Source organism: Oreochromis aureus, linkage group 5 (genome assembly GCF_013358895.1).
Source record: "Oreochromis aureus strain Israel breed Guangdong linkage group 5, ZZ_aureus, whole genome shotgun sequence".
Lineage (NCBI taxonomy): Eukaryota > Metazoa > Chordata > Actinopteri > Cichliformes > Cichlidae > Oreochromis > Oreochromis aureus.
The window spans coordinates 279,664-304,499 of NC_052946.1; the positions used below are offsets into that span (position 1 = coordinate 279,664).

The 24,836-nt window shown below is 40.6% G+C and overlaps 1 protein-coding gene across 1 annotated transcript in view; it reads right to left on the reverse strand.

Moving 5' to 3' along the window:
* Positions 1 to 2,226: 2,226 nt before the first annotated feature.
* The window catches only part of cntn2 (contactin 2), an 82,873-nt gene continuing 60,263 nt past the window's right edge, over positions 2,227 to 24,836 (reverse strand). The window contains exons 11-22 of the mRNA XM_039611949.1: positions 19,077 to 19,204; positions 16,484 to 16,659; positions 13,742 to 13,862; positions 12,710 to 12,868; positions 11,606 to 11,755; positions 10,706 to 10,776; positions 9,693 to 9,927; positions 7,871 to 7,986; positions 7,185 to 7,371; positions 6,149 to 6,261; positions 4,697 to 4,865; positions 2,227 to 3,635 (exon numbers count right to left, since the gene is read on the reverse strand). Coding sequence (XP_039467883.1) covers positions 3,526 to 3,635; positions 4,697 to 4,865; positions 6,149 to 6,261; positions 7,185 to 7,371; positions 7,871 to 7,986; positions 9,693 to 9,927; positions 10,706 to 10,776; positions 11,606 to 11,755; positions 12,710 to 12,868; positions 13,742 to 13,862; positions 16,484 to 16,659; positions 19,077 to 19,204 — 1,735 coding nt within the window. The 3' untranslated portion in view covers positions 2,227 to 3,525. The remainder of the gene's footprint in view (positions 3,636 to 4,696; positions 4,866 to 6,148; positions 6,262 to 7,184; positions 7,372 to 7,870; positions 7,987 to 9,692; positions 9,928 to 10,705; positions 10,777 to 11,605; positions 11,756 to 12,709; positions 12,869 to 13,741; positions 13,863 to 16,483; positions 16,660 to 19,076; positions 19,205 to 24,836) is intronic.

A 24,836-nucleotide genomic window follows, 5' to 3' on the forward strand; every position in this document is an offset into this window, starting at 1 on the left:
CTCCATGCAGTGTTTTTCAGTTATGGTAATTAAGCTGAAGTGGCTCAGGCCAGGCCGGTTTTCATTTTCATGCTGTCGGAGCCCTGTGACTTTAGTGCAGGCACAGCTCACATAGAGGGATGATGCGAGTTTCCAGTTAAACTTGGTCGGTGTATCAGTGAGACCCATGCTCAGTCACAATTTTTATGTTTCTGTAGAATGATCTTCAAGACAAAGGTACATTCAGGAAATAATATAGTAATACATGTTTAAGTCTTTCATAATTTCTATGTTTAACACCCAATGGTGTTTGGATACAGAGATGACATTGTGTATATTAAAAGGACGTCTTTTCAAATATGGGAAGATATATACAGTATATAAATATATAAATAGTGTTATTTCATGTCATGATCTGTCACCAAATCGGTACAGAAAATAGGGTCTATCCCCTTTTTAATCTAATAAAGAGTTTCATTGTTTTATATGTGAACCTCACCTTTAAAAATTTAAGTATTAATTCAAATTTGTCTTTACCAATTTGTGTTTGTAAAATTTTTACTTCGGAGAGTGCGATTGTTATTGATGTTGTGTTCTTTTCAGTTGTTGGAAGATCCCTCAACTTAAATTCAGCTGATCAGTATGTAGACTATGCATTTTAAATAGGTTGTGATGGATGATTGTATTAAATTAAACTAGTAGTTTTGAAAGCAGCAGAAAATGACCAAGTTGACCGTACTTAATCTAAGTTAATTCTGCCCATTTACATTTTATTCTAGGTTGAACGAGATAGAACTCCATGTAATCACTGATGACCAAATCGAGAAGTTGGTTCTTCCATCAGGGATCACACCAACAGTAGAGGAGCTGCAAAGTGTTGTGAAGGATACCTTTGGGATTTCAAACAACTTCAGTTTTCAGTATTTTAAACCAAATTTCAGGACTACTTCACTATTCGCAGAAGTGACCAGGATCAGCTAAAGTTGTGCATCACTCTGGTCATCCTGCCAGTTTTCGGCAGCCCCTCTGATCAACTGTCAACTGACTATGACTCATCATCCAATCCAGTTGTATCCAGTGCAGACTCTGCTGCAACCACATCTTCTCAGGACAAAATTATTCTCAAAAGGCAGAAGTTCACAGAACGTCGTGAGCCCTGGCCGAAGCTGTTCCCCATTCCACAGGCTTCATATGAAACCGAAATGTAACTGGAAAGAGCCACTGAGAGTATAAAAAGAATGGAAATCTTCTGCCCACCTCCAAAGTAAAGACTGACATTCTCGAGAAGTTGGCTGAAACTGTATTTTCAATTATGGCCTATTCTTCCTATTATTTTGGGGCAAGCACTAGTGAAGAATTTCAGTGCATACAATCTAAATCAATCAGAAAAATGTTATATTATAAATTTTGTATACGTTTTGTATTCCACAATAAAAACAATTACTGTTTGAATGTTCTCTTTGTGAAATTGATTCATTTTACTCAGAAAAGAAGTTAAATTAATTTGATTTTCTCTTACTATTCAGTCATTATTTATAAAGTTTAATTGGAAAATTATTGAATCCAATTAGAGTTTTACTTAAAAACAAAAAGTTTTCATTTCTTTGTAATGGATATTTTAGTCAGTTTTTACTAAACCTTTGCCAGATTGTTAGTAAATTCAAAGTAATTTTTCTCGGAGATTCATTTCAAATTAATAATTATTTTGTTACAATTAGGCATTTTTAACCTTCAATTTGAGATTTTGTCCCTAAATCCAACACATATTTACAGGTGAATGTTATTAATATCTATTTTTGTTTTTTGTTGAAATTTAATTAACATTTTATATAAATTTTACATAAATTGCTTGAAATTAAAATCTACTTAAGTAAACTAAGTGTCACTTTGTTGCCATAGGTTTTTTAAGTAACCTCTAGTCACAGTTTTTAAAGTGCATGATTATTCTGAGCAGATTATTAGGAAACTGTGATGCGGCTAAAAGGGGAATTTTATGTCTTTAACAGATTATTTGGGGATATTACAAGAAAATTACATTAGAACACTTATCCTAACCCTACAATACTACAATATGTGGTTAGGATTAGGGAAATGTGATAATTGAATATTGGACAGTGTGACTGATGTAACACAGGAATATAAAAAGACATTAAAACATCCACCAGCGTGACTTCTCACTTACTGGCTTAAAAACAAACTGTATTAACAATGAACAGCATATTAAGCGCTGCATGCATTAGCAATAGCGTTTGTTACAGATGTAAAATAACAAAAGAACCTCGTCCAGTAAAAACTGAGTTTGAAGCATTGCAGTGTTTTGTGGGTAGTTTAAGAAAACCAAAACCATGCATTCCTGTCATTCCAAAATCTTAGACAAAAGCATCACCTGCCGTTCAAACCAAATCAAAAGTTCTGAGTATATCAACAACAAAATAATAAAAAAACATTGACAAAGACGCAGTTTTTTAGCACTTGATGTATATGTTTGATCTTAACTCTCGAGCTGTAGATAAAAATGTACTGCAAGAATGACAGCGGCCACATGTTTCCTGTAAAATGTGGTGAAGCAGAATTGTTACATAAGAGCTGATAACGGGGTTACAATGAGGACAGTTTACAACAGTGTTGATAACTTTGGTGATCGGACTTTCATCTCTCTCAGTCATCTATCCCTGCTGCTCTGGCCTTTTCATCTCAGCCTATCAGCACAAGAGACACTGATAGTAAACCCAAGAAACACTAAACACAAGTATTTTCACAAAATGATTCAAATAAGCAGGCACAAAAACAAACAAACAAACAAAGAATTAAATACAATTAAATACAATCAAATTAAATACAATCAAATTTCAATTCCCTGAAATTAAACAAGACATCAAACAGTATAATAATCATCTAGACATGTGAAACAAGCACAGAGACAGTAGCAAAAGCTGGAACCAACAGTTAGCAGTTCTTCAGAGCCTCAGTGAAGGCCTTTTATTCTGTGTTCACACTGTGAGCAACAAGAGAAGCACATCAGACTTTGGTTAGAACAGCTTTGTGATTTCAAACATAAGACACAGATGAAAGAGTCTCTAATTAACCACGTGGCAGTTTCAGCAGAACGTTTGACTTTAGCCGTCAGCCTCTCTGGTATTTGATCACAAATTCAGTTTGTAAATGCAAAGTGAAAAATGCATGCTATGAATGCAGTTACAGCTCTTACATCACCTGTAACTCAAAAGACTCTGTAAGCAACCTGCCCTCGGTGTGAACACGCAGACCTCCAACACGTTGACTCTACATTTACACCTGAAGTCCTGCCAGCTACAGTTTCAAGGACACATTAATGTGGCATGTCAGCCACAGATGTCCCAATAAGGCATGGTTTATACTGAGACCAGTACACAAACATAATACCTCCTTCAGACATTTTTAAAAAGATCCTTGTCATTATTAAAAGTGAATCCCCGTGTTTCCCATCCCTGGACCCACACCCACCTATCCATAAAAGGGAGCATTAGTTTCAAGCCACCGATAAGAAAAAGTTCCGACTTGCTGAGATCACAGGCCTGACATCACCACAAAAATGAGCAGAGCCAAGCCTGAGAGGAGGTGGGCATGGGGACAGGGCAGAGTGGAGGAGGCATCCTTCTGCACCATCATACCAGTCCCTACAAGACAGACAGAGAGCATGTGGAACAGCTCAGCGTACAGTTTTTCTACATGTGAATATAGTATGACTTGAAACAGCTTTACTATCACAGCTATGGAAGGTTAGAAAACAACAATAAGAATCGTACAAAAAATAAAAACAGTTATAACTGACCTTCATGTATAACCAGCATGCACTAAACTGCGAACATTTAAAGCCATAAATGTTTATGATCAACATTATAAATATCCTAATCTTATCAAACCATATCTCTGAGATAACATGGCCTTGGATAAATGACAGGCTCCAGTCTCTAAACAGGGGTCGCTTTTCGTCTGTATAACTGTTTATTGATAAGAGCGTACGTGCATGGAATAAAAGTGCAGTAAAAATATACGTGTAAAAAGGTGAATATAGTTTGTATAAAGGGTTTTCACTGGTCCCTGAGAGTGGACAGTCCACTGTAATGGTAAACATATTTTTATACACAGTCCCCAAAGTTAACAGGCTTCAAATGAACTGGACAGCTGACCAATAACCAGATTCATGGTTAGGTGAGGCCTGCTCATTTTTCATGACAGTTTTAAATATGAGCGAAGGAATCAATCACGAGGCTGAAAAAGCTACAAAAACTTTCCAAATCAGACTCAACCTTAAAAGCAAGGCACTGGCCAGCAGAGCAGCATGAAAAGGCCTGAAAGACCACTGAGGAGGTAAGTATTTCACTGAGAGGCTCTGAAATTAAGAAATGTCTTCACAAATGGAAATACAGGGGCACAAAATCCATGTGGCTGGTTACCCTCAAGAAGACTAGACCAGACTTTGTCATAGCTAACAGAGTCTGTACAGTTTAGAAACAAATCTTTAGACTGGGTGGAGACGATGCTACAGCAGAGGCATGTGTTGGGAAACGACGTCACTCGTGTTTATAGAAATGCTGCTGACAGAAGTAGCAAATCTGACCTAATGTAACACAGCCAGGTAGTAAAAAGTGTTTTTCCTTTCATTATTTGCACTATTTTTTAACTAATGAACTATTAAACCAGAGAAATATCTGGTTTGTGTTTCCTGATTTGTCACCTGAATCCCGGGACACGATAATCTCGTGTGCTGGCCCGTCCCCGCCCTCGCCCCATGACCAAATCTCCAGCACAATGTAACCGTTGTCTTTTGGCAGCGGCAGGCTCACTGATGTCTTTGTCTTGTCCAGAAACTTCAAAGCTGCCTGGTCCTCGTGCTTGTACAGAACCTGGCAAACAGAACAAAGTCTTTTTACAGGGTCTCCACTTTTACAGTGTTTATCTGTTGATTTGATAAAATCAGCTTGAACTGCCGGTATAAAAGTTATCTTTGGGTAATTATAACATGATACAAGGCTTATAAACATGATCTTTGACTTTGTTTTACAGCCAGTTTATTAGTTCACATAATTCCAAGACGAGGTGACCTGTTTCACGATGAACCTTACCGAGCATTAGTGCTTCATCAAAAAGAAAGCAGTTAATCCAAGACACCTTTATGTGCTCAGAACCATATACATGAAAATCCTCGAGTCACTGAATGCTGGATGAAAAAGAAGGATTTTTTTCCCAGGATAACACTTTTATATATTCCCAAAGCCAAGTCCAAATCACAGCACTGCTAACTGTCCAGCTGAGGTAAGCTCTTATCGCAGGCTTGCTCTTTTCTTATGATCGAGTGTTACAAAGTAAAGTCTTAAAACTCTCTTTTATGTCACAAGTACTCATTTTTGTCACTGTAAACTATGCTACATGCAAGTGGCTTTAAGTTATGACCATAAATACAGATTAAAATGTATAAAACATATTAACCTGCCACCTCCTGCCCATACAGTGGAGTGACAGAACACTTTGGACCATTAAAAATGAACCAAAGCTGTAGTTTAAGTCCTCAAATAAGCATAGATCAAATGTTCTTTGGCCACTTTGGCCATCACATGCTCAGACTAAGGGTCTTTTCTGCACTTAGTCAGGCAGCCACTGTAAACGATAGCATCCTGCTGACTGATATTCCAATCCCACTACAATTCTTTTATTATTGTTAAATTCCCAAACATGTAGGTGGGTATCAAAGTGTATTCCATATGCATATTAGGACACCCAGTTTTTCTACTAGAACATATCAATGTTCTCAGGGTCACAATCATTTAAGATTTTCCAGGTCAAACTCCAAAATGTGAGAAACTGATGTTGCTTTAGCTTGCATGCACAGAGTGTGCTTAGGACTGAATAAGACCAAATAAACTGATCAGGAAGGCTGGCTCTGTGATTGGCTGCAAACTGGAAACACTTGCAGGTATTGTACAGGGTAGTGAAAGTGTATCACAGCTAATCTTGACCACCATCTGCATCACTCACTGGACAGGCAGCAGCTTACGTCAGTGAGAGCCTGGCTCAGCTCTTATGCATTAAGACTATGCAACGCGCTTGCCTAGTAAACACTCGGATTATTTCCCACATGTGGGATAAATAACATAAATCTTACGCTGTGTTATTTAGATTCAGTACTCACTTTGTAGCCCAATATGGCTGACTCATTGTGCATGGCTGTCACTTGGTCCCATCTCACCGTGACCCGCGAGCCGTGAGCCTTCCATGACACGCTGCCTGGAGGACGATTGGGAGCTGAGAAGGAAAAAACACATTTCAAAAGAATCCAAATAATACTTTTCGGTAGAAATCATGCATCCTGAATAACAGCAGCCGTTTTCATATGTATTACTGTGAGGGTATTGACCCAGTCGCTATATAACAAAGTCACACCAGACAGAGTGGTGATTAGAAGAACCTCATTGTTTAACACACTTAGAGTCCTTCCAGCTGAGAGGCCTACACACAGGATGCATCTGAGTGACACAGCTTTACAGATGGTTCATGAATGTAGCTTCCACAGGGAACATTTGTATTTGAAGTGATTAAAGCTTCAAATCAGCTTGCTCTAACTTTAGCTTATATTGCTCATATGCAAATCCTATTAGTGTAAGCAGAGTAAACTCTCCTTTAAAAACACGTGGTTCACAACTTTCCAGCCTCACTCAGTCAGTAGAAGAAAAGCAGGATGGTTTCCTGTCGGGGTATTACTGTGCTCGGGGGGTCAGCCAGCTCGCCTCCAATACAGAAAAAGAAATATGTATTAATCTGATAGACTAGAGTTCAGATTTTAATGAGCTGTCATTAAAAAATAGTCCTGAAATGAGTCACTTACATGTAATGAATATGGAAGATATAAAATATTACATTTATGAATAAATTACAAGAAATAAACGTGTTCATGAATTCTCATTATCTGAGATGTATTATCATGAAGAGCAAATATCAATGAAAGAGCAGCCAGTTGGATATTACATTTAAAGTCTGTAGAATTTACACACAGTCATACATTGTCTGAAAGGTTTGTGTGACCTTTCAAACTGCAAAGCAGAAGAGTGCAGCGGTGTGAGAGCAGACTTTTCTCTGAGTGGCTTTTGTCTTTGCTTCATGTCACGTGCTCTGTGTTGTGCACGCTCATGTTCTTAACACAGATCTGTGTGAGAGCGCTGCACCCGTACGTGGTTTCCTGGTGGTGACGGTGGTGCGTGGCGAGGGCGGTCCTGTGCCGGCACTGTTGTACGCCAGAACAGCGACGTGGTATCGAGTGCTGGGTCGAAGTCCGGACACCCTGGCTGTCGGCTCCAGCCCTGCTGTCCTCACTCGGTCCGCTGCTGCTTCTCTTTCGTGCTGCCGCCAGTACCGGATCTGTTAACGCGCACAATGACACAAACATCGCTACAGATCTTTCACTCTCTAAATGTCTTTCTTCAGCTTATATACTTTATATATTTATACTCTTTTTTTTAAAGCATCCTTGGGTTTCTTCAAAGGTATTATTATTATTAATGTTATCTTATAAACTCCATGTGAACAGTATTAAGACACCACAGCCTTCACTTTCAGAAACACATGCTGTCCACAGCACATGACAAAGTTTGGAATAACACAAGGTTAAAATGATACAAGTCAAAACTGAACCTGAAGTTTCCTTTGATATTTTCCTGCATCTGTTATATTCAGAACATTATTTACTGAAATGTATTCCTTACTTTTGTTATTTAGGCCGTGCGTCTCCCATACACACAGTTATCACCTAAGAGACTAGCTTTTTTTGACTGCACTATATGTTTTCTAGATTGTCCACATATTTTTGATAGTTACAGGCTATGCTGCTTTACAGGGATAAAGTCACTGAGCTGGTCACCTCGTATCCTCTCAGGATGCCATTGGCGCTGAGCTGCTGCACAGGCTCCCAGGAAACCTGGATCTCAAAGGCGGACAGTGCCGTGGCATTGATGCTCGAAGGTCCCACAGTTGGCTCTGTGAGGAGTCAGTCAGAGGTCAGCATGTCCACTGTCTCATATAATTACATAATGTTACAGCGTTGTCCATTTTTCTGCTGCAGCTTTGCTGACTGTGTTCTTACTGTGCTTGATTAACCAGCCCATTGGGTATATATCAGGGTTTTCATTATTTTAATCTTATTTACATGAACTACTACCATCAGTCAAGTTGTAGGTGAACTGACTGTGAACCTTTCTAAAACTATGGCTGCCCTCTAGTGGTTAGAGTAAAGACTGCAGGTGGAGATACATCAGAAATCTTCTTATGATCTTCAGAAACACTGGAAACTACTGATACTACAGATCCCCGCCCCGTGCTTTTACTGCCTTCTATTCTGCATTGGATCTGAAATGTTGTTTGTCTCATTTCTCTAACTATAAGAATGGTGTATGGACCTGCAAGTGAAATAGGAACTGACTGTACACACCACTGTGCCTTGTCTTAATTAAGTGCACAGATGTGTAAACTTGCTAACGACATATAGAACCAATTGAGCTTATACAGTTGTGATTACATTTTTATGCAATGCATTAAAATTCTAATCATGCAGGGTGGGAGCTTCAGCTAATGTCCTCATTAAACATTCAGGTTGGACTTATAGTATCGAGAGTTTATTCAGAAACACTGAGTGAGTGGCAGCTCTGTAAACAGAGGCAGGTGGAGGACCACGGCTGGCTGCAACTGGCAACAAGACTGCAGTATTAATGAGAAACTCTTTGCAGCTGTCCTAAGTTAAAGAGACATGGGTGTACTCCCACAGTTTAAGACTTCTTTAGGCAAGACTTCAGTCAGCCATGAACAGCTATCAGAGGCTGATAGCAAAGGCTCTGTCATTATACTGGACCCAGTGATTCTTTTCTTTGCATTAATAAGGTGATTTAAGTTCAAGCTGTGTACACTCGAGTTTAATTCTTTAGTGTGTCTGCGTTTCTGTATTTCTGCTTGACAAACTCAGACATGAGTGGAGGAGAATGGATGGATGGTTTCTTGATATCAGGTTCCTTCTGTTTCTTGTCCTCTGCGTCTCCTGTGGAAATCAGTCTTGTCTCCATGTTATTTTACCTATCTGGGTAATCACCTGGTGTATTTCATCTCCCTAACTACCTCATGTGTGTTTTAACTCCATCATGCCAAGATGCTGCTGCTGGTAAACTGGATGTTCACTTCAGAGTGCTCTGGTAGAGTAGACACCAGTCCACTGACCAGGCCTTTTAATACCAACGTGCTGTTGACTGAATGTGACACAGTATCTGAACAGTGTTCAAACCTATCCACAGCTGGGATGTGGTGGGTTGGTGGACTGGTTTCATGATAGAAGCAGATTAAACTGGAAACAGGAAAAGTGGCGAGGTTGTCATGTGGTTCCCCACAAACGTGTTTAGTAACTCCTAAGAAACAGTTTCTTGGTTCTTTCGTGTTATTTAAACAGAATGCTGTGCAGGTGAACTCAGAGGCTTTTCACTGAGTCAGTTCAACATTTACAGTAAAACACAGTCGATATCTTTGTCTGCACAATATTTCATCCACCACAAACTAACTCTGGGCTTGTACAAAGCAGTGATGCTAAATTATCATGCAATTAGAGCAGCCATTTAAAATAGCAGTTAGGATGGACACTGGGAATGACATCTGCCACAATCATAACACTGTAGTGGAATCAGCTGAACGTCACCGTTACTCACCTTCTTCTGCAGAGTGAACCACAGCAACCTGGCTAAATGGGCCTTCTCCTTTGCGGTTATAAGCTTTGATCTTCACTTCAAAAGGAGTGTACGCCACCAGACTGCTGTTGTAGTAAACATATCGAGAGGACTCTACACGGGGAACTCGCACCTCTGTCCATGATGATGTGTCCTTCTTTCTGAACGCCAAGATGTACCCAAAGCCGTCACCGTTCTGGTATTCTCTGGCCATGGGCTGGAGGACAAATTCAGACTTTCTCACACACCAAGTCTGAACCCCGGCTGTCCCAGTAGAACCATCATGATCACAGTGATATCACAGTATCTCCATTACTGTTCATGGTTAACTCCTCATGTTTCTGTCTTTCTGTCTTATTTCATCTCTGTATGTGTCTTATGCTTTTTCCCACTTTATTTTGGTAGTTATGTATTATAACTATCAAAATTAAGTGGGAAAGAATACAATATATTATAATTATATATATTTAAAATCTCTAATTTAACTTGTACTTCAGTTCATTCATGAGGAATACAAATCAATCCACTCCTGGTTTTACTCACCTCCACTTCATTCCAACGACATGAAACCAAAACAAATCAGTGTGCAAATAAATGATCCTCAGCTTTTTGAACAGATGCAGATCCACTGGGATTAATCAGCTGCTCTGACTTTCTGTACCACCACTGTTTTGGGTCTGGCCCAAGAGTGAACAATTTCCAGCAGTTAGTGTTAATGAGACTGGGGTGTTACTTAACTGTGAGCCCACTGCCTCTAAAATCACAGTATCTGTTTGTACTGGAATACCTGACAATAATCTGGCCCATAAAACTAAAATGACACTAAACATTTTCAACAGTAACAACTAAACTGATACTACATTAAATTCTACTTGAATGAAACTAAAAGAAAATCACAATTTGTTAATGAATGAATGGAAAACTTTGAAAACATACAAACCTAAATTCAACTCTGTTTGGAAAATAGAGAAACCCAATTTGACCTTTCCACTCACCGTCCATGTAACAATGAGCTCATCACGGTCTCCTCCTCCACCTGCAAGTCCACTCGGGGCCACAGTGGGAGCTGAGGGCCAAAAGGACAAAGACACAAGATGACTTACACAATATGAACCACAAGTGTGGATCAATGTACAGTAGTATAAATAGCTTTGAAAACTGGAAAATACTGCTTTCAAGGGACAGTGCACCCACACACCAAATCTTTTCTTGTATTTATATACTCTCAGAAAACCCCGGATATGCCCGGATGTTGGCATACATACAGCACATGCAAGCCATATAAACTATGATCATTTTGAGTTAGATGAAATTTTGGCATTCCACGTCATTTTTTCACTTTGACTTCCAGGCTGCCTTTGAATTTAGCTCTCTGTCTTCGCTTCTATCAAACTGTGGGGTGTGTGGTCTCTGGCTCCGCTGCAGTGGAGGGGTGGTGCAGCAGGCTCGAGGGCAGTGCCAGGGTGCTGGCAGGACAGCTGCTGCCACTCAGTAATCAGATTCTCCCTTTTTTCAGTGATGCTGGGGCTCGAGAGGACCACAGAGTGTGGAGTGAAGAAGCAGCTGAAAAAGTACGTGGGGTGTGTTCATTTCACACAAATGATGTAACACCAGATCTCAGTCCAGCAGAGCTCCTCTGGGATGAAACAGGAGATTTGTAACACGGATGTGGAGCTGACAAATCAACTGCAAGATCCTACAATATCAGCATGGGCCGAAGGAACCATGGTGAATCTATGCCAGAAAGAACTAAGGCAGCTCCGAAGGCAAAAGGGGGTCCAAACCAGTAATAGCATTAATAAAGTGGCAGATGACCCTCACTGGTTCTGATGTAAATATTTGGTTCATGAACAGCTCTCTAAACTACCTAAAATGTGCCACCTGGGGTACCTTACCTGCTTGCAGTGTCCGAATGATGTGGGAAGGCATGCTAGGCTCTCCACTGCCCAAGATGTTGCTGGCGATAACCCGGAATTCATAATCCGTCCAGGGAATCAGTCCTATCACACGAGCTGACTCTGCATTTCCTTCAATGTTCAGTGGATCTGGTGCACAGTGAGGAAGCATGAGTTTATTTAAATGAAAAAAATCAAAAACACTGATAGGAAAGTTTTACTGACCAATACTGTGCTAATGTATGAAACATAGACACACCCAGTTCATTTTAATAACAACCAATGACCAGACCCGATGGGTGTGTAAGTATACTGATACTAATGCTATACAGATGTAGGTTTTATTCAATCAGAAACGTGCAGGTGTTAAAAAAAGTCGAGAGAAAGGATCTGACACGCAGGCGGCTTTGGACAGCAACATGTTTGAATCACCAAGATCTTCACTTGTTTACCGCTCCTGTATGTTTACACATCAGTCTGAGCTTCATCTTTAGCATTATTCCCTGTTTCACAGTGTGAGTCTGCCCTCGTAGGCTCTGCTGGAGGTTTCCTTGCTGTTGTCACAGAGGGCTTGCTAACAGGGGCTCATCTGATTGTTGGGGTTTGTCTCTGGGTCTTTACCTTAAAATATAAAGTGTCTGTATGTGACTGTATGCATGTGATTCAGGGCTGTATACATTTAATTTCAACAATTTTGAGTTCCAGTAAAAACTGTGTCCTGGCAAACATCTCAGTGTGTTATCTACAAGATAAGATGTGTGTGATAAATACAGAAGAGAAAACAGAGTTATTTATAATAATGTTGGAGAGGCTGGTGTGTGTGTACTACTGACTGACTGAGTCTCTGAGCAGGAATGTGATGAAAACGCTGAGACCACCAACCACAGTCTATCCCTGACTTCTTAGAACAGTCGATAAAAACTCAATGAGAATATCAATTCAACTCGATTTCTTCGTTTTAGCCATGAAATCATTTTGCTGCATTTTTGTTATCATTGTGTTATTGGTAGTGTTATTACTGTGGTTTTTGTTATTACTAGAAGCACAACGTAAGTACAGAATATCCTTTTGTTCAGGTGTATGGTTAAACACACACAGACACACCTGTCCTCATCTTCCTCCACTCAGACGACAGAGGAGAGCGGCCCATGATGACATATTTGCCGATAGGACTGTGGTTATCGTAACCACGGCTCCACCTGAGTTCCACTGATGTCTCAGCCACATTCTTCACCAACAAACCTCCAGGAGGTCCCGGGGGTCCTGTTCAAACCAAGACAAGTTTAAACATATGACAGAATCTCCAAATCGACAAAGTAAAGTAGTAAAGGTTGGTTTACCTTCCATAACACACGTCACAAAATGTCAGATCTCCGCCTACTCATACATAGATGCCAAATCATTACTTTAACACCAGAAGTCACTGTGCTAACTCCAGACTTATTACAGCTGTATAGGTTGGGCTACTCCTCACTCCCAGTAAAACCTGTGATCCCTTCACTCCTTTACAAATCCACCTCCTGTTATGTTCTTGCCTTTGTGTGACTGCCTATCTTATCGTTGTTCTGGGATTATTCTTGTCCAGCAGCTTTCCACTTCCAAAGCTGTGTTTTCATCAAACCTTTGAGTTGCCTTTAATAAATACAAACTTATTTATTTAGGATTCTGATTGGATTCACGTGTGGATGAAAGGTAGATCAAACACTTAAGTGCATAGAATAAAGTGCTGTCTTTGAAAAACATGAGTGTGACAACTACAACTTTATCTTTTTTAAAAAGTACTATGTAAGTGTGTTTAATTACATTTGCTTTCAATAAAACAGAAAGCTATCATATGAGTCTCTTTGCCCTGAAGCTGTCTTCCCATGCAGTGTTAGCTTAAACACTAAACAACCCAAACTAAACATCACACCAGTACATAGACGGGACCCTCACAGGTAATGCTTGGCAATATTCTGAGTGTGATCTAAAACACATGCTCACAAGCATTATAATCTATGTTCAGTTCAATTCAGTTTTATTTATACCACGCAAAATCACAACAACAGTCACCTCGAAGTGCTTTATATAGCAAAACAAAAACACTTGCAGAGTAGTGAGAGTATGACATCAGAGGACAGCTGGGACTTGTTTTACCTCGAACCACCAGCCTAGCTGAGGCTGAGGCGCTGTCCACCACAGTCTGAGCTGTGCACACGTATATCCCCGCCTGGCTCAGCTGAGCCCTCACAATCAGCAGGTCACCAGTGTTTTCCTTCTGAAAGGACACACACACACACAGACACACACACAGAACAAATGAAATGAGTCAAAATGGAGTTCAGTCATTTTGAGTATAATTGGGGATGGGAATCAAGAACTGATTCTTGAAGAAAACTGGTTCCCAGTAGTCTAATTCCCACTCATCAGTTCTTGCGCTCTCACTCTGGTCAGCTGATTTCAGTTCGGGTGTCAGAGGAGAAAAACAGTGACGCAGTCCAGAGCGTGGACATGGACATTTATTTTTATTGTGCAAACGCACGAGATAAAAAAAAACATGAAAAGCATCCAGGACCGAAACAACCACATTATGCTGCTAACACAACTTCAGAGTGAACGCTGAGTGAAAGCGACCCGATAAGGAATCGACTGGATAAGTCATATCGATACTGGAAATTTAATACAAAGAGCATAATTATTATGAAGAAAATATGCTATTTGTTCAGTGCTCAGGTCATGTGCATTCAAAAGCTTTGATGAAACTGAAACTTAAACATGCTAAACAACAGCTAGGTATGCAGCATATCCTTAGCCCTGACAATAGCTAGCCAAGACACCGCAGCCAGTTTTAAGCTAGACCTTTATAGCAACATCTTATTACATCAACGTTCATGAAACAGTTAAATATAAGGAGCAGGAATGTGAAATAGACGTTAATCTCATTTAAAAGCGTATACCTCCCTGGCCCGTGCTCAGATACTGTGAATTATGCCACCTTTAAATTCATTAATGAATTAAAATAAAGTAGATTGTCTATAGCAGGTCAGTTTCTTTCAATGTACAGGAATTTTGGTTTCTTTACAAAATAAATTCAGGTGAAACTACATTTTCATCGAGCAGCAGTTTTCTGTCACGCTTGTTTCAGACAAGCTGCCGAGCTGTGAACCAAAGACTCTGAACAGACTGGGTCACTGCATATCTGTGTGATGGAAATACCTATGTATTGATCATATCACATATGTGCTTATTGCACACAGAGTTAGGCATTGTGAGACAGTTGGAGACATCCAGGCACCGTGTGGCGGGTTAAACAGATGGTGGAGACTTTTGTTCTTGGTCCCTTGTGGGGGACCAGCGTAGCAGCGCCCTGCTGGAGGCCCACTCTCTCTCATCCACACGAGAATAAAGGTGTCGGTTACAGCTGACCATGTCTGTGGACTTTGTTAATTAAACTTCCAGCACACCTGCACATGTTTCACAATAAAAGCCCTGTTTAAAAAAAATGAAAGGATTATGGTGCAATTCTGGTGATATTCCTTTTTTTATTATGGTTATCCACAAATACTTCAAAGCTCAAACTAACATTCACTGCATCCTTCTAACAAGCATAGATCTGTGTGTGTTTATTTAGACTTTATCCCACATACAAATACTGAAGCTATATGCAATGTTTGCTAACATTTAATTGGAGAAACAAGTTTACCAAAACGTGGATCTCTTTCTTTTATCTGAATTCATTTACTCTAACATGTGTGGCCAGAGGCCTGGATTTTGGCTTATCCCAGTAACTTCAGTGTAAACTCAGATGAGCAGTTTAGGCATGAAATCACCGCCTACTGACCAATTAATTCTCAGAAATAGCGTCACCTGGAAAATCTCTCTGCAGGGAGCTTTAATAGGTTTTTATGTTTCATCTAAAGTCTTTGTGTTTCCATGATAAGCAAGCGAGTGCGAGATCCTGCATTCAAGGTGGGAGGCCAAAGTGGGCCAGCAGAGAGGCGAGTGTGTGAGCCTGAGATCAGGCTGGAAGGCTGGCATAGATCAGGAGGGAGGCAAGTATGAGAGTCTGCAGAAAGGCTAGAAGGCCATCTGAGGTCCAGAGAGAGAGGATGGCCTGCGAGAAGGTTGTAAGGCCTCTGGAGACCGGGATGGTGAATGGACAGCCTAAAGAAGAGATGGAGGCTGATGCAGCTCAGAGGATGAAGCACTTGTTAACAGGAGCACAAATGTGACTTAAAACGGAAGAGACTTTGAGGGGCGGGGCCATCTGCTGCGACCGGTTGGGGTGAGAGAAGGAAGACAGGATAAAGACATGCTGTGGTAGAGAGACAGAGATTAATAACAGATATGATTCGATGCAGAGAGGTCTATTAACACATAGTGAGTGAAGAAGAAACACCCAGAGCATCATGGGAATCCCCCAGCAACCCACAGCTATTGCAGCATAACTAAGGGAGGATTCAGGGTCACCTGGTCCAGCCCTAACTATATGCTTTAACAAAAAGGAAAGTTTGAAGCCTAATCTTAAAAGTAGAGACAGTGTCTTGAAACCCTGATGGAGCTAAAAGTTAAATATCATAGTCTCAAGAGTGAATGATAGAAGTTATCAAATCAGCCACTAGAATTTTCTGCAGGCTTTCAAACCTGCACTGGTACTAATATAGCACTCCATTTAAGTACTCAGAGTTCTTTCTACTACAAGTCACATACATCCAAGCATACACACTCACACCCCGATGGATGCTTTGGGGACAACTCAGGCTTCAATATTTTGCCCATGAATACTTTGACACAGAGACAGGAGGAGCTGGAGATCGATCGACCAACCTTCCGATTGGTAGGCAAGCTGCAGTATCTTCACAAGAACTTTCTTTTCAGCAAAAACTTTATAGGACTCACCCCCTCCACCCGATGGTAAGGCCCAGCAGAGTTCTCCAGGTCCAAAAGGACACCATTGAGAGACCATGTGAAGGTAAGATCCATAGCTGCATCATGGGAGGCATGGCACTGGAGCGTCACATTCTCACCCTGATTTATGTCGGCATTAGAAGGGGCCAGCGTGATCTTGGTGGCATCTGTGAGGGGGTAAATGGTTCTGATTAGCAAGACGTTGGCCAAATGTCTGAAGATGCCAAAACAAAAAATAAACAAGTCTGACAGTTTGGAAAATGTATTTATAGATGTTCTTGTGTACTATTCAAATGCTTAAGGATAAAAGGATGCAAGACATTCTCACAAGGGACGGCCAATCAGGACCTAGCTTTATGGGAGCGATCACACCAAAGTACAAAAAACAAATGGAGGAAACATACAGTTCAAAGCACAGCTCCTACCAACCTCTAGAGCAAGTAATCCAACATGATGGCTCTCCTAAATCCATACAGCAAAAGAAATGTGGCTTTAAAATATGCTGGTACTCAGGATCCAGGTAAGGAAATCCCAAAGAGTGGATTCTGTTCATGCAGGAAGTCACTTGGATGAGTGATGAAACGTTTCTCCCACTTTTTGGGGGTAGCTTTAAAATGTTGTGATATGTCTGTGTTATTTGGGCTGGCTATCTGTCAGATCCCAACTGAGAAAAAGCCAAGGAAATGCAATCCAGAGTAAGTGTCTTTTTAGGGTGCGGTTGTTAGAGATTTGGACCCAATGTTTTGTGTTAGTTATTTCTTTTTAGATTCTGGGATTTTAGATTTATTGAGCTTCTTTGAGAAACCTTCGTTTGTCTCTCGTTGCTAATTATTGTGTATGTGAGTTTTCTTCCTTGCCTTTTTCTCTGCCTCCCTTCCGGTGTCTGCATTTGGGTTCTCCTTCAGCACTCACCAAACACTAACACAAGTACAATAACCTCAGTTTGATCTGAATTAAGAAGCAGAAAGTTAGCGGCCATCCAGGTCTTTATGTCTTTGAGACATTCCTGCAGTTTAACTAATTGGTGTGTGTTACCTGGCTTCATGGATAGATAGAGCTGCGTGTCATCAGCATAGCAGTGAAAATGTATGCTATGTCTTCTAATGATGCTGCCTAAGGGAAGCATGTATAATGTAAACAGAATTGGTCCTAGCACTGAACCCTGTGGAACACCATAATTAACCTCAGTGTGTGAAGAGGACTCTCCATTTACATGAACAAGTTGGATCTATTAGATTAAGGAGACTAAGACTGTTTCTGTACTGTGATGGGCTCTGAAGCCTGACTGAATCTCTTTAAATAAAACATCCCTCAGCAGATGATTAGCTAGCTGTTTGACAACTACTCATTCAACAATTTTTTAGATAAATAAAAGAATGCAGATTGGCCTATAATTAGCTAAGACACTGGGCCAAGTGATGACTTTTTAAGTAATAGTTTAATTACTTCCACCTTAAAGGCCTGTGTTACGTTGCCCATTAATAGAGATAGATCATATTTAAGACATGCATTAATTAATTAACAACTTTGTTGAGCAGTGTTGCAGACTCGTTGACGGTTTGGAGGTAGTGATTTCCTTCAGTAAGATCAAACAGAGAAAGAGTGAATAAATATCAATAGTAGCTGTAGGTAATAAGACATCTGTGAGCTGTGCTTTTTTCTCTAATGCTTTCAATTTAATTTGTGAAGAAATTCATACAGTCATTGCTAGTTAAGGTTAAAGAAAGAGCACTGCTGGGCCAAACCTGAATGTTAGCCTGGCTACAGTGCTGAAAGTAACCTGGACTTTTTGTTTTCTTCAGTCAGTGGTGCAACATGTCCTGGTGTTTTTTTAATAGAGAAGCAAACTCATTCTTTCCAGGATAAATGAAGAACTTCTAAATAAATGAGACACCATTTCCTCTCCAGTTTATCTGGAGGGAAATGTTGGGTTTGGTTTTTATTTGGGATTAATATAATTAAAAGTCTTTTACGGATTGAATAATTACGTAGAAACCTGCAGACATATCAGTAAAAAAAAAAAGAATGTGCGGGGCAGATGTAGACACGATAACTGGCACCTGATATCACTCACCTCAGTGCCAGCAAAACAAGCAGCTTCTCCCCACCAGATTTAACCGTTTAGACAGACAGATGCACATTCTCATATTAAACTCTGAACTGCCAGGGGGTTACTCTCTTTTGGGAATACTGACTGTTTTACAGCCTGAGGTTTTCTGAACAGACCAGTTCCATGTACATGATACTTGCTTTAATAAAATAGTAATCAAAAGTGTTTTTGCTGGTGATTCCTCAGGGTGGATAAACAAACATGTTAACAGTCATCTGCTTTAAGGTGTGCATTTGAGGTCACCAGGTCAAATAATTCTGATTGGAGGCTTTCTTTTTTGGAGGAGCTGCAGTAGTGAACACAAGATAATCAACCACTGTGGGACTAGAGCACTCATATACTTTCATTACAGTGTCGAAAGTTCAGCACCATGAGATGATTATAGCGACTAGCAATAGGAACAAAGGCTTCAACTCACTGACATGTGGCATGAGGTTGTTTGTTAGTTATGGCTGAGTTGTTTGAGTTGTGTACCTCTCACAGACAGGTGTCCAGTGCTGTTGGCTTTGCCGAGGTAGTTTTCAGCAAAGCAGGTGTACTTTCCTTCATCTGCTCTACTGATGTTATAAATCCACAAGATGCCATCTGGAGTTACTGTGATTCTGAGAATAGACACAATACAATATAATCCTTAATGTAATCGAATACATTGTAAAATTTAAACATAATGATTGCTCATACATTATTGACAGAACCTGAACATTGCATGGCTCACACAAGTAGTGTTTGTGTTTGTACATGAAAAACTTAAGATATACTTAACTTATTCCAAGTTGTCTAAGGAGCTTAGAAAGAAAGCGACTGGACTTCTTAAAGGTTCGTGAAGACGTTTCTTTTCTCGTCTAAGAGGTGTCTTCAGTTCGAAAACCAAATGTTTAAGAGTCCCAGGTATTTAAACTCTAGCGGGGTTGACCCTTTAGTGGACACTATTTATCATTTACCTCATCACATGAGCCAAGGTGTCATTTCCACCAGAGGTTTCAGTTGAAACCACTGTGAGCCCTTCCCCCACCGTACCATGTGACCTACTTAAGTCACCTCATGCAACAGTCGGTACGAGACTTACCAGTCTTTTAATCTGATTGTTAAAATTGATGTAAATGACTGTGTCCTAAATGTTATGCAACAATCTTCCACCAGATGGAGCACTGTTGTTGAGAACACCATATGTGTGTTTATATAGGCATGATCTTTTTAACACTAATAGAATGAGATTGTAGAAAAAAGTTAGCACACTGTCCCAAATGTAGCTAAATCCAGTGGAGTGGTTTGGTTTAAACTAGATTAAAACCAATTTTTGGTTATTATCTTTAATTATTTTATTTTAAAATATATAATTTTTATGGAACATTGTTGGTTTTAATGTAGTTTAACCCAAACCACTCCACTGAATTTAGCTAGTAGCTACAGAGTTGATTGGAGGCCAAAACAGCTAATCAGAATTTTTGCATCCAAGTCTGTGATTGCTTGGTTTTGTGGCACATTTTTAACGGTGCACAGAGAGTTGAGCGTGCACGGAGCAGAGATGGTGAGAGCGACACACTGAGAGCAGGTCTGCAGATGTCTGTGAGCACACAGAGCAGAGATCTGAGCAAGAGCAAATGCTCGCAGCTGAGCGAGATGGACTGTTATTGTGTGTATATGGATAATAGCAAACACTGAAATACATTTCTTAAATTCAGACTGAATAAGTCAGTTTTATTCGCTCAAATTAAACTTTTCTTTGCTCAAATTAATTTTATCCTCAAAATGCAACGTTTGTATTTGCTATAATTATTTCTGTGTGCTCAGAATAGAAGCACAAAAATAACACCATATAATAATATGTAAACATTGGTTTATATGTTAACATTGGTTTATTTTGAGTGTTTTTCTTCATTGTCTCTTCAATGTTTTGAACAGCTCATCATGTCACACATTAAACCTGCCATCCCTGCAAACCTCGATCCATACCAGTTTGCATACAGGGCAAACAGGTCGACAGAGGATGCCATAATAACAGCTCTTCACACAGCCCTCACACACCTGGACAGTAGTAACACCTATGTGAGAATGCTATTTGTGGACTTCAGCTCTGCCTTCAATACAGTTCAACCCCACAAACTGGTTAATAAACTAAGCAACTTAGGACTCAGCAGCTCACTGTGCAGCTGGATACTGGACTTCCTGAGCAACAGACCCCAGAACGTAAGAATGGGAGAGCACACCTCCTCCACCCTCATTCTGAATGTGGGTGTCCTACAGGGGTGTGTCCTCAGTCCCCTCTTATACTCACTTTTCACCCATGACTGTTCACCAATCCACACCAGTAACACCATTATAAAATTTGCTGATGACACCACCGTCATAGGACTGATCGACAACAACGATGATTCAGCCTACAGAGAGGAGGTTCAGCATCTGAAGCGATGGTGTGACGACAACAACCTGCATCTGAACACAGCCAAGACCAAGGAGATGGTAATCGACTTCAGAAGAACAAAGCGATCTGAGCACTGTACCCTCTACATTGATGGGGAGGAGGTAGAAAGGGTAGAAAGCTTTAACCCTTGTATGGTGTTCGGGTCTGTGAGACCCATGCCATTTAGAGGCCGTTGCCCCTTTAGGCAGTATATACCATCAAAACCTGCAAAATATGGTATAAAGATATGTACACTTGATTAGAACTGATTTTATTTTTTTTATAACATTTTATTGACAAAAAACGAGAAGCACATTAATTCATAAATGTGATCGAACAAAGGTAAAAGGAAAAAATTAACCATGTTTGCTGTTCACATGGCTCGTAATTGGGATAAAGTAAACATCTGTTGAGTAATTTAACATAAAATTGTTTGATAGTGTTAATTGGAAAGCCAAAACTCTAGCGGGTCCACCAGACCCATGAACACTGGCTGAGTAACAAAAATACGAACACCATACAAGGGTTAAGTTCCTCGGAGTCCACATCTCGGCCGACCTTACCTGATCCACAAACATCTCCCACCAGGTAGGGAAAGCACAACAAAGGCTGTACTTCCTCAGGAAACTACGTCAGGCCCAATTACCCCAAAGACTGCTAGTAAACTTCTACCGCTCCACCATCGAGAGCCTTCTGACTCACTGCTGCACACTCTGGTTCAACTGCTGCACCGCGGAGGACAAAAGGAAACTGCAGTGGGTGGTGAGGGCAGCAATTCAATTCAATTCAATTCAATTTTATTTATATAGCGCCAAATCACAACAAAAGTCGCCTCAAGGCGCTTTATATTGTACAGTAGATCGCACAATAATAAATACAGAGAAAACCCAACAATCATATGACCCCTATGAGCAAGCACTTTGGCGACAGTGGGAAGGAAAAACTCCCTTTTAACAGGAAGAAACCTCCGGCAGAACCAGGCTCAGGGAGGGGCGGGGCCATCTGCTGCGACCGGTTGGGGTGAGAGAAGGAAGACAGGATAAAGACATGCTGTGGAAGAGAGACAGAGATTAATAACAGATATGATTCGATGCAGAGAGGTCTATTAACATACTGAGTCAGAAAGGTGACTGGAAAGGAAAAACTCAATGCATCATGGGAATCCCCGGCAGCCTACGTCTATTGCAGCATAACTAAGGGAGGATTCAGGGTCACCTGGTTCAGCCCTAACTATATGCTTTAGCAAAAAGGAAAGTTTTAAGCCTAATCTTGAAAGTAGAGATAGTGTCTGTCTCCCGAATCCAAACTGGAAGCTGGTTCCACAGAAGAGGGGCCTGAAAACTGAAGGCTCTGCCTCCCATTCTACTTTTAAATACTCTAGGAACAACAAGTAGGCCTGCAGTGTGAGAGCGAAGTGCTCTAATAGGGTGATATGGTACTACAAGGTCATTAAGATAAGATGGGGCCTGATTATTTAAGACCTTGTATGTGAGGAGCAGGATTTTGAATTCAATTCTGGATTTAACAGGAAGCCAATACAGGAGAAATATGCTCTCTCTTTCTAGTCCCTGTCAGGACTCTTGCTGCAGCATTTTGGATTAACTGAAGGCTTTTCAGGGAGTTTTTAGGACATCCTGATTGTTAGAAAGCCCACTGTTTATACGTTATTTGCTTGGTTGAAGTGTTGTGGTTTGTTTATAGATAGTGCTTGTGCTGTGGAAATTGATATGTCCTACGTCATTGAACTCACCATATCTATGCTTACGCTCCTTGAATGCACCACTTTGTGCCGTGTGCTGCTAGTCTGCCTTTGTAGCTGCTGATAGCCAGCATTGTTCCTTGTGTCCTCTCATCAGCATCTCGTGGGTTTTGGTTTATTGCTGTGTGTGAATGCCAGAAGGTGGGTTCTGTTTACATGTTCTGTATGTCAGATGCTATTGTGTGTAATTGTTCCCTCGGGACTATGCTAATGTTATCCTATGCTAATATGCTAATACGCTAATAAGCTACTAAGCTAGTTAATGCTAATTATAAATCTTGTGTAATTGTTGAAGTTGTTATAGACGTGAGTGTTGAATACAGTTCCTTGTGCTATCTATGTGCTAGAATTATGTCTGGGCATGTTTAATGTTTTATGTGTGCTGTACTGATAGTTGCTTTATGTATCGTTGCTACAGACCACAGCTGAATAAATCTCCTAAACTTGGAAGCTGCCTCCGTGTTCTTTAACGGGAACACACCCACCATACCTTGCCGCTCTAAATCAGCTAAACTCCTGGAGATAACATTCTCTCCATTTTACTGATAATAGTGAATTACAGTAGTCCAGCCTGGAAGTAATAAATGCATGAACTAGTTTTTCAGCATCACTCTGAGACAGGATATTTCTAATTGCAGAGCGGGCAATCGGCACTTCACTAATCCCCCTCAGAGACATCTATACTGGCAGACTTCAGCAGAAAGCCAGCATCATCATTAAAGACCCCTCACACCCTGGACACTCACTTTTTTCCCCCCTTCCCTCTGGTAAACGCTACAGGTCCATCAGGTCAAAGACAAACAGACTCAACAGAAGTTTTCACCCACAGGCTGTCAAACATGCCCTACCTCCATCCTGATCGGAGGATAACTGCACTGCCAACACTCATCACACCTTATTTATAAATCGTATTTCTGTTTATACTTCAATGCAACCAACATTCCTACCTCTTTAAACTGTATTTATTAGGGCCCTCGCACTGAGAGTGCGAAGGCCCTATTGTATCTGCTCCGTTTATTATTATTAGGGCCCGAGCACCGAGAGTGCGAAGGCCCTATTGTATCTGCTCTGTTTATTATTATTATTATTATTATTATTATTATTAGGCCCGAGCACCGAGTGTGCGGCCCTATTGTATCTGCTCCGTTTCTTATTATTAGGGCCCGAGCACTGAGAGTGCGAAGGCCCTATTGTATCTGCTCTGTGTATTATTATTATTATGGGGCCCGAGCACCGAGAGTGCGGGCCCTATTGTATCTGCTCCGTTTATTATTATTAGGGCCCGAGCACCGAGAGTGCGAAGGCCCTATTGTATCTGCTCCGTTTATTATTATTAGGGCCCGAGCACTGAGAGTGCGAAGGCCCTATTGTATCTGCTCTGTTTATTATTATTATTATTATTATTGTTATTATTATTAGGGCCCGAGCACCGAGAGTGCGAAGGCCCTATTGTATCTGCTCTGTTTATTATTATTATTATTATTATTATTATTATTAGGGCCCGAGCACCGAGAGTGCGAAGGCCCTATTGTATCTGCTCCGTTTCTTATTATTAGGGCCCGAGCACTGAGAGTGCGAAGGCCCTATTGTATCTGCTCTGTTTATTATTATTATTAGGGCCCGAGCACCGAGAGTGCGAAGGCCCTATTGTATCTGCTCCGTTTCTTATTAGGGCCCGAGCACAAAAGTGCGAAGGCCCTATTGTATCTGCTCTGTTTCTTATTATTATTATTATTATTATTTCGGCAAATGAATCGGCCTTTTGAGGGCCTAAACATGCTCGAAAACTCATGAAATTTTGCAGACGCGTCAGGTCTGGTGAAAATTTACGTATTTTAATGTCCGTAGACATGTCCAGGGAAAATTGGCTCAGTAGCGCCACCTAGAAAAATGAGAAACGCGAGCCCCGAGATGGGTATGACCTACATGTATAAAACTCGAACACATATCTAACGTTCGGAGACGCACATAAAAGTCTATTATGGCCATGTCCTAAACCCAACAGGAAGTCCGCCATTTGGAAGTGAAGGTGACATTTTGGCTCTAATTTTGCCATTTCCATGCCTCGAACTTT